This window comes from Mirounga angustirostris, unplaced genomic scaffold (genome assembly GCF_029215605.1).
Source record: "Mirounga angustirostris isolate CCGP_5_RB_7025 unplaced genomic scaffold, mMirAng1.0.hap1 SCAF_9, whole genome shotgun sequence".
Classification (NCBI taxonomy): Eukaryota; Metazoa; Chordata; class Mammalia; order Carnivora; family Phocidae; genus Mirounga; species Mirounga angustirostris.
Genome location: NW_026991717.1, coordinates 131,242,492 through 131,260,844, shown reverse-complemented (window position 1 = coordinate 131,260,844; position 18,353 = coordinate 131,242,492). Strand labels below are relative to the sequence as shown.

Below are 18,353 nucleotides of genomic sequence, written 5' to 3'. Positions count from 1 at the left end.
AAGGAGTTTATTTTATATATATACATATATATGTATATATATAAAATTCACTGAATACCTAACAGCCTAATTACACAGCCAATTAGTAAAAAATAAAGATGAAAAAGACAGAACTCCCCCCCCCCCCCAAGAATGAGAATGACTTTGGAAAAGAAGGTAAAAAAGCAGTAGGGAAAACGTTAAAGAAAAAAGGCAAGGTGGGAACCCTGAGGACTGTTGGAGAGGCTCAAATAAAGAAAACAGAATCACCGCAGTGGAGTCGGAAGATTTGGGAGTGATTTTCACAGTGACTCATCAGAAATCTGTTTTTGGCAACAGATGCTTATGGGAACTCATGTTAGAAATTCTGCAGGTCGTTGTTGTTTTTAACTTGTCTGGTTTTTCAGTTGGAAGAGGCTGAGAAGTTTGCCAAAACAGTCGTGGATGCGGGAGAGAAAACGTCAGAGTTCAAGGCCAAAGGCTACTTAGCTCTGGGGCTCACGTACAGTCTGCAGGCCACTGACGGTGAGAGAGGACCCACCCCCTGGGATCTGGGAACCACAGGGCTGGGCTGCCTAAGTCTGCACTGCAGGGTTCCCACAGTCCCCACAGAGGACTGTCGCAGGAGGCCACGTACGTTGGGTCACCCGGGCGTGCCATCACGTGGGAACCTGCTGCTGCTGCCCTTTTTGCTCGGACTGGTTGGAGAATCGGAGAGCAGGGACGAAGGTCCTGGGTGCCCGGTGCATTGTGCTGGTGGTGCAGAGAGTGCCCAGCTGACAGGCGCAGGGCACCTGCTGGGAGGTGAAGGTGAGCAGGGCCTTGAGAGATGGTTCCCCTAACGCAGCCTGCACCTGCGTCCGCCCCAGCACTTGGCTGGGCTGTCCCTATGAGAGGAGATGTTGTATTTTAGGCACAGGAATGTGGAAGAGTTTAGGGCCAGCCTCCTCCAGGAAGCTTCCCTTGATTGCTTAGGATGCCCCTTCTCTATCGGTACATTTTAATTCACAGATATATACACATGCAGTGTGGCAGCTTACCAAACACCCATGCGGTCGTGTGCATTTTGGATGTACATAGAACTTGGGGACTCTGGCTATTTTTTAAAAATCTTAATTATGTTTGTATCCTTAATGAAGTTTTCAATTATATTTGCAGGAAGTATAAATTAATAAATTATTTTCCTGAACTCTTAATATTTCTTTAACATTTTATTGTTAAATATAATAGAAATGTAAAAAAATTTTTTCAAAAACCAGCGTATAATTAATGAAATATTAATTATTAATCTGTGTAATCACCACCCTGCTCAGGAGGTAGAACCTTGCCAGCCCCCTGGGGAAATTTTCATGGGCCTCCTCTCCATCACAGGCACCCTGAAGAGCAAACACTCTGCTGACTTTTATAGTATTCACTTTCTTTTTCTTTTTTTATAGTTTTGCTATAGTTTATTTTACAAATTACCCCGAAGCCTTCTTTCCTCTGCTGTAAAATAGCAGAGACCTTAGAGAAGTTTCGCATATCAATTCATTTTCAATAACGGCTTTTTTGGCTAATTTTTCATGCACATCTGATAAGCTACACGCCCCAGCACCTTGTTTTAACTATAGTAGACTTTCAGCGAAGTGTGAGTGTAAGGCCATATAATTTATCCATACAGATTCCTAGTTCGGATCCTACCCCTCATGAGCCCTGTAGCTTTGGGACAGTCGCTTGACCTTGTTGATCCTCCTCTTGCATTCATGGTTTAGTTGGGTCACCTGAGGTCCCCTCTAGCTTAGTCACTGTTGTTCTGAGTTCACTGTGGTTACAGCCACATCTGTGTCTGGGACGGCCTTCCTCCTTTCCCAGTGGGATGGCCCGATGGGGATGTTCAATAGGGCCTCTCCAGTTCCACCCACAAGCAGTTCTTCCAGGACTTTTGCTCTTACCCCAGTAAAAAGTACCTTTGTAGTCCCCCTGACAGACCCGAAGGGCGCCATTTCTCACATGTTCTCTACAGGGGACATGTGGGCTCACAGCAAGATGGCCTCACACTTTTCAGCTGATTTTCTAGTATCAGTGTTGAGGGTTTGCCTGGTCTCTCCCTTGTGTTTACATCAAGGTATTAAAGGTCCTGGCCATTGTCCAGTGTGACCTAAATGGGCCTTTTATGGCATCAAGCTAGTTCCCTTGGCCCAGTATCCTAGCTGCTCAGTGCCAGAAGGAACTCTGAAGGCCGTCTGTAGTCATCACTGTTGGTGCTGGAATCTCTTCTGTACCACCCAGTAGAGGCAGTCCTCACCCAGAAGCCACATGCCTGCACTTGAGAGAGCAGATGTGCTCCTCTCTGGAGTTCCCAACTGGTCTTCTGACAGCAGGCCCCAATGCCTTGGGCATCATGGTGCCCGGCCAACTCATACTCTCCCCCCGGCATGGCTCCACCGTGGCGCCCACTGAGTATGCGTGTCCAGGGTTGGCCTGGGCTTCATTGCCCAGTGCTTGGAGAAGACTGGGCACGCAGGCACCAGAAATATGTTGCTTTTGGTCCAGTTGAATGTATAGGTTTTATGATGAGCTTTGTATTTGTCAAAAACTCCCTGATCTTCCATGCCACTGACTAACTGAACCCTTTTCTTAGCTTCTTTGCGAGGGATGCAGGAGGTCCTACAGAGAAAGGCGCTTCTTGCATTTCAGAGGTGAGTGGGAGTTCATCTTTTCACTCGGCTGTGCATAATGACACCAAAGTATGATAAGTATAAAAAGAAGAGATATTTATAAAGATTATGTAAACAGTGTTTTCCCCCTGGAGTCTTTCATCTTGCCCACTGAACATACAGTGTCAAAACTTGCTGCCTGACTTGTTGCCGTGTAATCTGCACTCTTACTCTGTTTATCCGTTTGGGCACGTGTTGTCATTCCTAATAAAATGATTTCAGCTCTAAGAAGATGGATACTCTGGATGTCTAGGGAGGTGATTCCTTTTATTAAAAGCAATTGTCATTCTCTAGAAGAGAGATCATTCTTTTCTAGCCTTTTTTTTTTTTTTTTTACATGTCATGCTGCAGATTTTTATATGACGAAATGAAAAAAGCCAGACTTTAGGACAGTTTCCGAAATGCTATGTTACTGGTTTCTAAAATACTGGTTAATGGCAGGCCAGCAAGTCTCGGGACCCTGCACCCTCGCCACGCTCCATAAACCTTGTGATTGTCTCCATCATTATGATTTTCATGAAATTCGGAGAATGCCTTATAATTAGAGAGTGCTTGAGAGCTCTTTCCTATCCCTTCTCGAGCCTGATCCTCATGCCAATTAATGCAGACGGAACACGCAGTGCGTCTTCTGCAGGTAAGGGACCGAGATGCACAGGAGGGTAAAAGAATTGCCAGAGTCGCCAAGCTGTTGAAGTCAAGATAGAATCATGGTCTCCTGACTCCCACTCAGCTTTCCTTGTCCCTACTATACCACACCGCTCTAATTTTGTTTCTCACTGCAGGTATAATAAAGCACCCCAACGAATCATTGCCTGAAAGCATAGCCCCATGATGTCAAATCTTGAATTGGTATTGATCCTGCCACCTTGAATACATTTGAGTCACATTGACTTCTTGGAATTGTATTAAAACTTAGTTACTTACCTAAAAATTTCATGAGGACCTCTCAATACCTAATAAACTTCATTCAATTCCTTTCCTTCGAAAAGGCACCTGGGGTTGCCTGCAGATTTATCACCGTGCACACGTCCCTTTTTTCATGAAATCATTATCACTTGGCTTCAGTGACTGGGGGACTCTTGTCTCGTTTCGTTTTGTTTCCTAGCAGGCTTGCTGATGGCTTCTTCACTTTGCCAGTCCCGGACCAGCTAATGGCACAAAGTACCAGTTGACATCAGCCAACAGACCTCCTCTCTCTGTGCTAAGCTTTTGTTAATGTTCTTCAGCATGGAGTGTGGAAGCATTTCCATTTCAAATGATTTGGAGTTTTATGTCCTCTAGTCCTAGTTTGTCAAACCCACACATGGATGCCTCCGAAAGCGGTCATCACATCTGTTTCACTTTCCTTAAATCAGCACATCTTACCAGCTCTCTAAAAACAGCCATGGTGGTGGTCTGCCTTGAGCTGCCAGAATTCGTAACTTCATGTTATATAACAGCCATTCCATTGGCCTGAAATTCCTTTCTGTTCCTTTTTTTACTTAGGTTTCAATTCAGAGAGATTTTTTTTTAAATATTAGTTCATGGGAATAAAGAGTAATAAAATCCTGCTAACCTACACGATTATCTTGGGGAAGGCTAGCCTAAATTAGTATTTGTGTGAAATAAATAATATTTTTCAAAGGAATAAAATTATTTTGTTTCGAGTACATTCATTAACTGGAACTATTGTAGTACATTGTAGACTTAAATCTATAAGGGAATGATTTGAAGTAAATAACAATGATTTGTATTACTTCTTAAATGTAAGTGGGTATTTAAAAACCCCTTGGCTGAGAAGTACTTATTTGCTGTGTATTGTAAATCTTCTCCCCACAGTTCTCCTATTAAGTCTACTATCGTTTGACAATTTTTTGTTTAAAGAGAAAGCAGTGTAACTCAAAAAAGATGAGGTTGGGGCTCCTGGCTGGCTCAGTCTGTGGAGCATGTGACTCTTGATCTCAGAGCCCCACATTGGGCATGGAGCCTACTTTAAAAAAGGAAAGGGATGGGGTTATAGTTATAGCACGTGAAAATTGACTCTTAATTATAACCAGAGTCAGAACTCAGAAAGATTTGCTCTCTAGTGGATTCGAAGAGGTAATTTTTGAAGACATCCCAGTTGCATGACTACATCTTAATCCTGAGACCCTCAGCTGTTTGCTGACTCATACACTCAGCCCAAGCAACTGAACCAACTCATTTGCTTGGTACAGAAGTATCATGAAGAAAAACAGTGCTGTCTTCAGAGCTTTCTGAAGATGCACAACTGATCTGAGTGGCTACTTCTAAGGGCTCTCACATCCTCCAGAGAAAAGCAAGCCTGAAAAGAGTCGAGAGCATGTTTCAGCAACTTGACCCCCCATGTGCAGAAATCCGGGCTCCTCCACAAGGACGAGGTGACATGGTGTCATTCGTTTGCCATACAAAGTGGACACAGGTGTCCAATCTCACTCTTTTTTTCTCTCCTCTACTGAGCTTGAGTTTAAGTTAGCATGGTGTGTTTTGTGGGCATAGAGTGACCAACCATCCCGGTTTGCCAGGAACTGGGCAGTTTCCCAGAATGTGGGACTTCCCATGCTAAAACCAGGACAATCCTAGGCAAACTGGGACAAGTTGGTCATCCTATGTGTGTAACTAAGGGGAGGCTCCTGAGTAATAGCTTTCATCAGGTTTGTATATATTTTTTTCTTAATAACACACTGATCTCATGCCCACTAGAATCAGGGTTAAAGGGACCTCAAAAACTGACTAAACAAGATAGCAGGGTGATATGGTAGGGAGACCAGGCCTCTGGATTTCACTTCTGGCTTTACCTCTTTTGCTGGATGCTCTTAGACAGGATGTTTAATAGCAGATGCTTTATAAACTGTAGTTATTATTGTTACAAGGTATGTGTCTTATGGACCAGGTTCAAATTGGCCAGCCTTCTCTATATTCTTGTTTCAGCTCTAGAGGATATTGGAACCAGAGTCTAGGGAAGCACTGGGGTGACCTCAGTGCATTCTGAGTTTTAGCTGAGTGCTCTGGGAGGCCCATCCATGCTTTCCAGTAACAGCCTGGCATACCTCTCTCAGGGCATGCTCCCACTGCACTGTAATGATCACTTTGGGTCTCCCCCTCTGTGGGGTAGGGAGGAGCTCCTGAAGGATGGACACTTGTATTATTCATCTCCAGCCTTCCCGAGTGGCTAGAACAGGTGCTGGGTTCACAGTATGTACTGTATAATGTGGATGGTTGGATGGATGGGTGGGGGAATGGGTGACTGGGGTGGATGGATGGGTGAGTGGTGGATGGATGGATAGGTGGTTGGGTGGTTGGGTGGATGGATGGATGGTTGCATGAGTGGATAAAGAGGTGTGGATGAGTGGATAGATGGGTAAGTGGATGGATGGATGGGTGGATGGATAGGTGGATGGGTGGATGGATACGTGGATGGATGGATGAATGGATGAGTGGATAAAGAGGTGTGGATGAGTGGATAGATGAGTAAGTGGACGGATGGATAGGTAGATGAGTGGATGTATAGGTGGATGAGTGGATGGATGGATGGATGGATAGGTGGATGAGTGGATGGATGGATGGATAGATGAATGGATGAGTGGATGGATAGATGGATGAGTAGATGGATAGATGGATGGATGGATGACTAGGGTGGATGGATGGATGGATAGGTCGTTGGGTGGATGGATGGATGGTTGCATGAGTGGATAAAGAGGTGTGGATGAGTGGATAGATGGGTAAGTGGATGGATGGGTGGATGGATAGGTGGATGGGTGGATGGATACATGGATGAATGGATGAGTGGATAAAGAGGTGTGGATGAGTGGATAGATGAGTAAGTGGACAGATGGATGAGTGGATGGATAGGTAGATGAGTGGATGTATAGGTGGATGAGTGGATGGATGGATGGATAGATGAATGGATGAGTGGATGGATAGATGGATGAATAGATGGATAGATGGATGGATGGGTGACTAGGGCAGATGGATGGATGAGTGGATGGATGGATGGGCAGATGGATGGATAGGTGACTAGGGTAGATAGATGGATGACAGATGAGTGGACAGATGGTTAGATGGATGGAGGGGTGGCTTGGGTAGATGGATGGATAGATGGGCAACATCAGTGAGTCAGCAGTCTAATATTTCTTCCTTTCCTTATGGAAGAGAAATCGACTTAATGGATATGGAGGTGCTTTGACAAGGGAAGTGCTCTGTGAGTGTCCCTTTGGTAACATTTTTGGGTCTCTGGGTTTCTCTTAGCAGCCTCACCAGCTGCTCACTGTGTGGGAATGGGATTTATGAGCCTGCTTCAAATCCATGTGCAGAGGGGCATCTAGGTGCCTCAGTTGGTTAAACGTCCAACTCTTGATCTCAGCTCAGGTCTTGATTGCAGGGTCATGAGTTCAAGTCCCACGTGGGGTTCCGTGGTGGGTGTGGAGCCTACATTAAAAAAAAAAAAAATCCATGTGCAGAGTCCAGCAGGCTTGCAGTTTTCAAGATCACTAATGTCCTTCCTCTTGCCTGCATCAACTTGCTGATTTCTGCTGAGCGGGTTTTCTGGGGGCATGGCTTTGCCACGGGAAGCATGGCTGCTGAAGCAGTTTTGCCTGAGTGAAGCAAGTTCTCTGGAGTCTACATGAGCTCATCACTGTGCACTTTTTCTTGCTTTCTTGGGCATTCTCCTTATCTCTTTGTTGCTCTCATAGGCTAAAGTGGTCAGTTTAATTCATTAGCCAAATTATTGAAGTGAAAGTTTTCAAATGTGTACGTTTAAGTTGTGTCTCCTTAGAAACTTGACAGTTGGGTATCCATTATTAGTCCAGTTGGCAGTTCTTCAGAGTTTGTCCTGACCTACCCCAGAAATGCTGAGATTTCTATCACTTCTGGTTTGTTCCTGTCACAGTCAGTGCTGTGGCTAGCAGTTAATTGTTATTTGATGAGGTCAGGGTGGGGCCTTTGGTCAGGACTATCTTCACCCGCTCCCTGAACTCGCCAGGCCATTGCCGGCTTCTCCCTTGGTTGGTGTTGGGCAGAAGCAGCCATGATTTGACTTAACTTCATTTATGACAACTCTAAACTGGGCTGAGAAAATTATAGCTCTGAGGAATATTTTTTTTTTTTTGAGGGTTGTAGAAACCTGGCTTTATCAATTGTGAAAGAAGGTAAGATAAATAATGCTAAATAATTCAGAGTCTCTTCATAATTAATTTTGTATTCATTTTCCCTGAGTAATTGGGAGAGACAGAAACCATGACATTCCAATCTCACTTTTTATAAACACCGACGAAAAAAAAATTCTTTGAAGTACAAATTCATGGAAAACCAACACTTGTAAAATAATAAAAACCGGAGCCCACAGAGCAGACCTCCGGTAGGAATAAGACATTTAAAAGGGCAACACAGGCAACTACTCAGTTGCCACCTCTTAAACTAAGGCTGTGTCCTGAGGCAAGGTCACTACTGAAGACTCCCCAGGAATGGGAGTTTAGGGGATTTGCTCTTGAGATTAACAAAAGGACAGACCCCCCACCCCCACTACCACCACCACGCTTTTTCCCCACACCCACCCTGGAGTTACCACATTTGCCTAAACAAGGCCCTAATTATTGGACTTGGCGTATTTTCTGGATGCCAAATACCTGGAAGACTTTTGAGCCTTTTTCTCCACAGCAGGACGGACCGTTTCAGTAAAAGGCCTTATTACTACAGAAAACCATCGTTGGCATGTTTGAGGCAGTTGAACCCATAATGATTTGGCTTCCTTTGTTATCTCGAATTTGTTTTCTGCTGGTAGAAGATCCTCCTTTAATCACCGAGTGTTGACAGAAGAGCATGAAGGGTTTATGTTTACCGTCTGCCCCCCCATTTGTAATTAGTCTGCCCCAAAGTGCCTTTTAAAGAAAGCAAAAGTTCGTTTTTCTCTTCCTCCCCGATTTTTAGACAGAATTATGTCCCGCACATAGTCACATTTTGAGTTACTCTTGGTGAAATACAGTTGACTTCCACATAAAAGCAGGAGTGACTATGTTTGCCATCAAGCAGGAGGCCAGCGCAGCCTCTCCCCATCCACTGTCTGAGGCCAGTTAATAAAAACAAGCCTAGCGTCCGGCCGCAGAGCCCTGCATGTCCCAGTTACACAGACGACGTTAGTAAAGGGCATGGAACTTAGTAAAAGCCTCAAAAGACTGAACGAGAACCCTTCTTTTCTTCCCATGGTTCATCAAAAACCAAAACCTCATTTTACAAGCAAAGCCAGGTCTTTGATTTTCATATGGTTTCTCTGAAATCCAGAAATTTGGATGAAGTCACGTTAAGGCCAAGCCAAAACTTAACCAAAGCAGCCATCGCCTTGCCAAGGACACTCGGAACCTCCCCATGTCCCAGCATGACACGTGGGCCTCTCCTGCTCAGCCCAGGGGGAGGCGCCTGTGGATTCTTCACCTCGGGCTCCTCCTCAGAGCCTAGGATCATGGGCTGCTATTTCAGATGCCAGAGAAGACACAGAGCATGCTCCTGTTTCATACCTGCACACAGTCGTAAGAGGGAACATGCGTTATCCCTGTTAGTGGGCCAAAGAGAAGAGTTTAAATGAGACATTACGTAGTCAGATATGTCGCTTTGGCGTAAAACTGCAAATGTGAATACTCGTTGACTAGGAGAGGTAAAACGGCCTCTCCCGTGTACTAATGCCCGCCAATGCTTTTTCAGGGCCCACAGCCTGTCACCTACAGATCACCAAGCAGCTTTCTACCTGGCTCTGCAGCTTGCCATCTCCAGACAGGTCAGTTTCTCTCATGTTCCCTAAACTTGGTGCACGCTCCGTCTCCATGCAGTTCCTTCAGCACCTCCCTGTGAGGCACTAGCTTGTCTTCTCTCATTCACCTGAGACGGACCTGGAGCCGGGGTCTCTTCTGAGGGCATGGTGACTCCTCCCAGCACGGCCACCGGTGTTTTGGTCAGTTTGAGCTCCTGCTGGGAAGACACAGGTGTCCCAGGTTCTGCTTTGGGAGATTAAACCCACAGATCTGGAGGGTTCAGAGGGCAGCATGGGATGCAGCACATGGCAAAGGCCCGGAGCCCAGGAGTCCCCAAAGAGCCTTTGTCCCTTGCTGGCAGGCCCAGTGCTGAGCTGCATGGTGGGGAATGAGCCCCCGGTTGGCATAAGGAAGATGCCAGCAGGCAGGGGCGAGAGGTACCCGCTTCCTTTATAACATGTAGAAGATAGGGACCATCTCTCCTCCAAATACGGGACTCAGCAGCATTCTCCTTGCTGGAGAGGCAAGCTCTGCTGGCCTTCCATCTTCCCAATGGCAGCTTCCAGAAGCTGCCTTTGCCATTCTCGTCCCCTCCCAGCTGCTCAGAGGTTCTGGCCGCATGCCTGCCTGCCCACCAGGTGCAAGACGCTGGTGGTGACCCCAGCACAGTCCTGAGTGCTGACTGGAGGTGAAGCAAAGATCAGCCCCCCAGACATGCCATTCCCCGGGCAGACCCAGGCTGTAGGCATGTCTCTGACTCCCCGCAGGCCTGTGAATGGTGTGGAGGAGTGGCTTCCAGTGGTGACCCGGGGCCTGAGGAAACCAAGATGCATCCTCTGTACAGGCCTTACGGCCTGGCATGGTGGGGCTCACAGCTGGTCCAGTGGGGAGCTGTTGCTGTAACAGCTCTGCGCTGGGCCCCCCTCCCCAGGAGCTTCTCTCACCTTCTGCTCGAAGCCTCATTCCTACGGTGGCCTGCCCTTCTTCCTCCTGCTCAGCTCTCCTTTTCAGGATCTGTCTTCCTCCCTAGACTTTAGGTTCCATGAGGGCAGGGGTCCTTGTCCGTCATCCTCATCGCTTTACCCCGGCAGCTGGAACACTGCCCGACATGTGTTAGGCATTCGGTAATGCTCGTTCAGTGAAGGAACTAGCTTGGAATTCCTTCAAGTCAGCTAGCCCTTAAGGAGGGCTGATCACCCCTGCAAATCAACACCATGAGTATACCTGCCTTTCCACCCTCCTTGTAACAGGCTGAGTGCCGTTCGTTCACAGAGTGGGTGGTTGCCCCGAGGAGAGGATAAGTGGATGGGGCCTTATGGGTGCAGCCGCCATCTTTGTGGGCCCACAGCGTAAGGCCCACACTCTGTGGGACTGTGTCCCTGCTGGGCAGGGGCCCGGGGCTGTGGCCCTCTTACCTTTAGAGCCAATGCCATTTGAGCAGAAGAGGACAGGAGGGGAATCAGAAGATCTAGCGCCACTCTTGTCCCAGTCACTCAATAGCTAGATGGAAATGCTCAAGCCTTATCACCCCCCGGGGACTCGGCTTCCTCCCTCTAAAGGAAGGGCTGGGCTGGATGAGCCCTCTCCCGGCCGTGACCCCCCTGATGCTGTGGCTCAGTGGCCGAAAGCCTCTGTAACTGGCAGTTAGAACTTAAATCGATCAAAAATAGGATTTCAGAGAGGACAACGAATAGGTTTGGGAAGTCGTGGCTTCTTCCTAACAGAGTGAGGTTACTGAGGGCTGAGAAGAGGCCGGAGAGCTGAAAAGAGATCCAACGTGGGGACTGGATTTGGGGGTTGGGGACAGGAAGGAGTCCCTGGGGTGGTTGTGTAAGAATGCTCCGAGCTCTATTTCGAAATCCAGTGTCAGGTTCTAATTCTCCCTGGTCACTGTTAAACCTGCATGGAATCTCGGGTGTTCAAGTATCCATTATGTATGTATTTTATCAACCCTGGTGCCTGGATGATTTTGAAGAAAGTCTTGAACAGCTCTTGCATTTTAAAGGTTAAGGTTGTCTGTGGTCCTGTTTGAATTTGGATACATCTGCTTTGTATGTAGCATTGCAATTTGTTTCTTGGATGGCATTATTTTGGGTTGTAGTTTGGAAAGGTGCGGGGTTTTGTTTGTTTGCATATTTCCTTGATGTCTAATGGAGTGTCCGGGACGAAGGAACTTCAGAGAGACTCACAGGTGTCTGATCATTTGGAAAGCTCTGTTTAAGGTTTTGTTAACTTATTCTGTACTTTAGTTCGGTAATACCTTAAAAAATGAGAACAGTTCAGCTAAGGCAGTTTAATTCCACTAAGAACCTCTGGCAACTTGCATGTGTCTCCATTGAGAGTGGAATTATCTTGGGCACAATCAAGAGTGCATCAGTTTTGTGGAAAAGAGAAATTGTGTTTTAGGGAGAAACAAAAGATTTGGTATTGGCAGTCTTACAGAGAGAAAGAGAGCCTTGCATCGATCAGCGAGTCACACTATCGCTTGGAGAGGACATCTGTTTGCATGTCTGTGGTTAATATCCTGGGGCTGTCACAAAGATTAGGATCTGAATGTGGCACAGGGTGAAATGACTTTTGATATTTACAGAGAATCAGTTATTGAAGTGGTAGCTTCTTTTGTGTGTACGCACACACACACACACACACACGCACGCGTTTTAAAATTCTTTTTGATTTTGTTTTAAACCAGATCCCAGAGGCTCTGGGGTACGTCCGCCAAGCTCTTCAACTTCAAGGTGATGACGCCAACTCCCTGCACCTCCTTGCCCTCTTACTGTCTGCACAAAAGCATTACCACGATGCTCTGAATATCATTGACATGGCCCTCAGTGAATACCCGGAGAATTTTATGTAAGTGCTCCTACTCAGAAAGTTACTCACTTTTACTCCCCCCCCTTCCTTCATTCTATCTACTTTAAGTCCTTCACAGATATCCTGAGGATAAATAGTACAGACTTCCCTTATTCTTGTTTTTGCATGATATTTGGAAACAAACATAGCCTGTCAGGTCACCCTTATTAAGTTAAAAATACCTTATCGAGTCTTTCCCAATGTGTACCCTTAGTGCACGCTATAGATGGATTTTAGATTAGTTTAGTTTTAGATTAGATTTTAGATTAGATTAGTTTTACATTTTTAAATGTACATTAGAGAAAAAATATACCTGCATATCAAAGTGTGATTTGACAAATTATTGGTCAGAGGGAGACGACAGATGTTTTTAAATGAGTTGTCTTAAAGTCAATTTGAAGAAAAACATCTTCCTATTTTAGGCGACTTCCACCAACGTACCTGACCTCTTTGTGCCTTGGTTTGTTCTCTAGGAACTAGAACTCCTTAAATAAATCAGTTCATCTCTGTACCTAACCTAAGAATTGCCCTTATAAGCTGCCACAGGCATGACAGCTTATCTTCCCAACATTCCTCCAAATCCCTGAATCCAGGCCTGTCAGGGAGGCTTTGGGAGAAGAACATTGTCGTGTGGGCGCCTCGGTTCCCATTTATTCACAGTGGAGTAGCCTGGTAACCAGGACACGGCGGCCAGAAACAGTAAACACTGTGCAGGCTGACAGCTTCTAATTGTCTAAGTGGCAGGGTCCGCGGTGGCGCGGGGGCGGCATGTGGCCGGGGGGGGGGGGGGGGACACGTGGGCGGGGGCTCAGAGCAGCTCTCTTCACTTGGGGAAATCAGCGCCTTTGGCTTTATTTCTCTGCCTCATCACCTCACAGTTTTTAATCAGTGCGTTTCAGCAGCTCTCCTTAGAAAATTGGTTCACCCATTTCCATTACAAACATTTCTTTGTCTTCAAGTGAAAAGGGCACTTCTCTTCTCCCCATCGAGAAAATTCTCATTATCATCCAGGAAACCTCTGACTAGAGATTTCTTTTATCGGTTCAGCTATTTGTGCCGAGTGCATTGAAGAGCTTTGCTGCATGTTTTACTTGGCGTAGGCTCAACTTGCTCTGTTACACACGAGTGTACTGGGTTCATCCAAATTGGTTAGCCCATGGACTCTTCAAGCGGTCAGAGCACTTTACAGAGGGCCCGGTCCTTTACCCATCAGTAAAGTACCTGATGCAACTGAATTCTGTTTCTCTCATCAGTATTTATAAAGCAGCATTCCCTGCCTCCCACCCCTAACGCCTTCATTAGACGTCAGACTCCAGCATGTGTCTCCTGTGTAGACAGCCCGGGGTGTCATCCGAGAGGAGGGCTTATTAAACTAATAGCCACGCCATGCAGTGAGCAGTAAACAGTGGTGGCTAATATGGTAATGATTCCAAGTGACAGCAGCTGACAGTCTTTTCAAGTAGAATAAGTAAGGAACAGCAGTAGAGATATTTGAGGAATGCGAGCCTGTTATTTTAATGTTAAGCTGTAAGCTCAAAAAAGCAAAGCATATGGCAGCAGGTCTGAGAGCAGCCGATGACTTGTTTGCTTTTTAAATATTTGTATTTCTTCCTATGTGATGGGAAACTTCTTCCCAAGAATACTTTATTAAAAGTTGGGGCCAGGGGCACCTGGGTGGCTCAGATGGTTAAGCATCTGCCTTCGGCTCAGGTCATGGTCCCGGGGTCCTGGGATCGAGCCCCGCATCGGGCTCCCTGCTTGGCGGGAGGCCTGCTTCTCCCTCTCCCTCTCCCCCTGCTTGTGTTCCCTCTCTCACTGTGTATCTCTCTGTCAAATAAAAAAAAAAAAAAAAAAAAAAAAAGTTGGGGCCAGATGTAGTTGTTGGATCCCATGGTTTCTTTCCAAACCCGGGGTAAAACATTTCAACACCAACCTAAACAAGATGATGTGGGCACCTGTCCCGAATGCTGAGCAGTAGTATCTGTTTGTGACAGGCTTGTCTCCTGCAGAACCGTAGACTCTCGGAAGCCTGGGAGCGCCTCACGTTTCTTGCGTCCAATCAGCCAGACGCAGATTGAGGACGTGGCTGATGTTTCCTCCATACCTGCCAGATGGAGGGGAGGGCCCTTGCCACAGTCGGGCTGAGGCCTGTTTAACCGTTGGATAGTTCAACTGTTGAATGGAGAATTGATTTAGCTGGCCTCTTAGCCTGAGGCCGAGAATCATAGACCCATTGGTCCCTGTTAGGCTCCCTCAAGGTACTTAAACACCAACTTCTATCATTTCCTGGTGACAGTGAGGATAATACTTGAGAGACCAGCCGCATTTGTAATGGTAATCACTCAGTAGTTGGTAGGAATTCATATTATCAGGATGACTAGTACTTCTCCAGTGTTCTCAAATACGATATTTTTAGAATCCTTTAAAATTGTTGTCATTAGATATTGAGCAAAAGCCAAAGGATACTTATTAAATATATTTAAAATAATAATATGACTAACACATATACCCACTTCTTAGTTTAAGAAATAGAAGATAAATATTGCCTATGAATTTCCTCTGTGCCTGTGTATCCTATCCCCTTACCTCTCTAACATCTCCGGATGTTAACCACATCCTGAATTCTAGGCGGGGCATTCCCTTGTGTGTCTATACCATATATGTTCGCACTCCCAAATAATAAAAATTTCTAGTTTTGCATATCTAAAAATTTTTAATGGAATTGTATTGATTATGTCCTTACGCTGCTTGCTTTTGTCGCTGAACATTACTACATTCCGGAGGTTCAGTGTTCCAGAGGTTCATCCTTATTGCACGCAGCAGCAATGTATTCCTTTACACTGATACATAGTATTTTATTATATAAATATACCATGGTGTATTTTTCCAGGCTGTTGGAAATGGATATACGGTTTGTTTGCAGTTTTCAGCTGTTAGGAGCAGAGTTGCTGTAGATACTCCCGTATGGGTCTCCTGGCACACAGGTGCACGTACTTCTCTGGGTATTACCTGGGAGTGAGATTGTTGGGTCATAGGATATGTGCCTCCTCGGTTTTACCAAATAATTCCAAACTCTGTTCCGAAGGGGCCGTGCCACTTTGCACTCCCAGCGGCTGTGCCCGAGAGCCTGTGGGCTTGCACGCACCAACACCCCGCCCCTGCCCCCGTGTTTCAGACTTATTTTTGGCCTCGTGGTTGCTGGTTAATGGTGTCACGTTCTGAGTTTAAGTGGCATGATGAGGTTGAACACCTTTGTCTCTGTATATTGGCCATTCAGCTTTTCTGTTCGGTGAAGCACAGGGAGAAGTCTTTCCTCTTTGCTAATTGGGTTGACTTTTTCATGCCAACTTGTAAAAGTTCTTTATATATTATGGTTACAAGGCCCTTTGTTGGTTACATTGTCGTAAAAATCATCTCCTCATCTGTGACTTGTTTTCTGATGAACAGAAGTTCTTATTTTTAAAGTAGTTGCATTTATCAACCATTTCCTTCATGGATTGTACTTTCTGCATCTAGTTTAAGAAACCTTCCCTTCCCTTCTCCGGGGTCACGAAGACAGTCTCTTAAGTTATATTCTAAGAGCTCTTTTGTGTTACCTTTCACACTTAAATCTAAGGGTCCATCTGGAAATGATTGTTTGATGTCTGTATGGTGGGAAGGATTCAGTGTAGTGTTCCCCCACATGGATACCCCATTGTCCCAGCATTGTGTACTGGAAAGATCCCTTCCCTGTTGCTCCTTGTGCTACTTTTGTCTTAAATCAGATGCCGATATGTGGGTGGGGGGGTCGGGGGGTTGGAGGGGGACGATTTCTGACCTTTCTACTTGGTTCTTTCAGTGTGCCATCTATGTGTGATTGCATTCCTACAACTTTATTATATGTGAGGTAGGTCCCTCCCTGTATCTTGCTCTTCAAGAGTGTTGTGGCTATTTCAGGCCTTTGAGTTTGCATATAAATTTTTGAATCAAGTTTGTCAAGTTCAACAACAAAAAAATCTATTGGAATGACAATCTAATAGCTCAGCTTGGGGAGAATTCTGTATTTGTGACAGTGGGTCTTCTAATCCATGGCCATTATATCTAATTATTTAGGTCTTTAAAAAATACTTTTTAATGAAGTTTTACAATTTTTCTTATAAATATTTTGCCCATTTTTTACTAGATTTATTCCTAGTTACCTGAAAAAATTTCCATTTGTTACACTATATGTATACAGTCTTTTTTTCTTTATCAAATTTACTATCTACTTGTTACTAGTGTATAAAAAGGCAGCTGATTTTTGTACATTCTTGACCCAACAACTCAGCTAAACTCGTGTTAATTCTAACAATTTATATATAGATTACTTTGGACTTTCTATACAATGACTTTTATCTGAAATTAAAATTTAATTTCTTTATCTCTAATCCTTCAACTTTTTAAAATTGGCCTTACTGGACTAGGTAGGACCTTCAATATAGTTCAATAAAATTCTTTCAGTATTTTACCATTAAGAATTATGTTTGTTACAAATTTGTTTATAAATACTATTTAAGAAGTTAAGGAAATTTCCTTCTTCCTGGTTTGCTAAGAGTTGATCTTTTTAAATCATGAATTGATACTGAATTTTATCAAATGCTTTTTCTATATTTATTGAGATAATTGTATGGTTTTGCTCCTTTAACCTGTGAATGTTATATTAATTGATATTTTTAAATGTTAAATTAACCTTGCATTCCTGGAATAAGCCCAACTTGATGATGACATATTAGTTTTTTTTAGTGGATTCAGTTTACTAATTTTTTAGGAACATTTATATTTGTTCATGTGTGAAATAGCTTGCAATTTTCCTTTCTCATTGTATACTTGTCAGGTTTTGGCATCAAGATTGGGCCAGCCTCATAAAATAAGTTGGAATAGTTCTTTTTTGTGTGTTTTAGAATCGTTTCTGTAAGATTGGAGTTATCTGTTTCTAGAATAATAAGTTTCGGGAGAATTTGCCTGTAAAACCGTCTGGCACTAGTCTTTTTTCTATGGAAAGACTTCTTATGCTTTTATAAAAATGATTATAGGATATTTAGGTTTTCTGCTGCTTCTTTTATTAAGCTATGTATAACATAGAAGCTAAAATATATATAATATATGTATATATCTTAAGTGTTTGTCCATTTCATCTAAATGTTAAATTTCATTGGCATGGAGCTGTTCATGTTTTTTAATTATCTGTTTATTGTCATACGGCACCTGCGGTTAAGTCTTTTTCATTCCTAATATTGCTTAATGTGCCTTCTTTTTTATTTTCTTGAACAGTCTTGCCGGAAATTTGTCTGTTCATTGATCTTTTCAAAGAACCAGCTTTTTTATGATCTCAACTATATATTTACTTTCTCTTTCATGAATTTCTGTTCTTATTTCTAACATTTCCTTTCTTCTATTTTCTTTGAGTTCATTCTGTTTTACCTGGTTTTCCTTCTTAATCTCTCAAGTAGGTGCTTAGTTCATTAATTTTTTGTCTTATTTTCTGACATAAACATTTAAGACATAATTCCCCGCCAAGTGCTGCTTTAGTTGTAGACCACAAATTTCAATATCTGAAATTTTTATCATCATTTCATTCTAAATCATTTTAAATTTCCATTCTTCTTCTTTGACTCCTTAGTTATTTTAGAACTGTGTTTTCTAATTGTCAAATATATGGGTTTTTTTCCACTTATCTTTTGTTAATGGGCTTTTAACAACTTCATTGAATTGTGCTCGGAGAGACTGTCATCTATATGAACTTGAAATGTGTTGAGACTTGCTTTATGGCCCAGCATGTGGTCACATCTTATAAATCCTCCATGTGTGCTTGAAAAGAATACTTTCTGCATCTGGGGGTACATTTTTATACATCTTATTAGATTAAGCTGTTAGTTCTGCTATTCAGATCTTCTTTATTCATACTGATGGTTTCTGTTTGCTTAATTGGTCAATTATTGAGCTGAGATATGTTGAGATCTATCACTGGGATGGTAGATTGTCCTATTTCACCACACAGTCATAGCAATGTTTGCTTTATATAGTTTAAAGCTGTGCTCTTAGGTGCATATAAATTTAGAATTGCTAT

At 43.9% G+C, this 18,353-nt stretch overlaps 1 protein-coding gene across 10 annotated transcripts in view; it reads left to right on the top strand.

The window, feature by feature from the left end:
* Positions 1 to 18,353, top strand: part of TTC7B (tetratricopeptide repeat domain 7B) — a 251,052-nt gene that overhangs the window by 147,729 nt on the left and 84,970 nt on the right. For all 10 annotated transcript variants that reach the window (XM_064571479.1, XM_045901401.3, XM_045901400.3 and 7 more), the window contains 4 exons: positions 387 to 504; positions 2,600 to 2,657; positions 9,369 to 9,441; positions 12,108 to 12,268. In XM_064571479.1, coding sequence (XP_064427549.1) covers positions 387 to 504; positions 2,600 to 2,657; positions 9,369 to 9,441; positions 12,108 to 12,268 — 410 coding nt within the window. The remainder of the gene's footprint in view (positions 1 to 386; positions 505 to 2,599; positions 2,658 to 9,368; positions 9,442 to 12,107; positions 12,269 to 18,353) is intronic.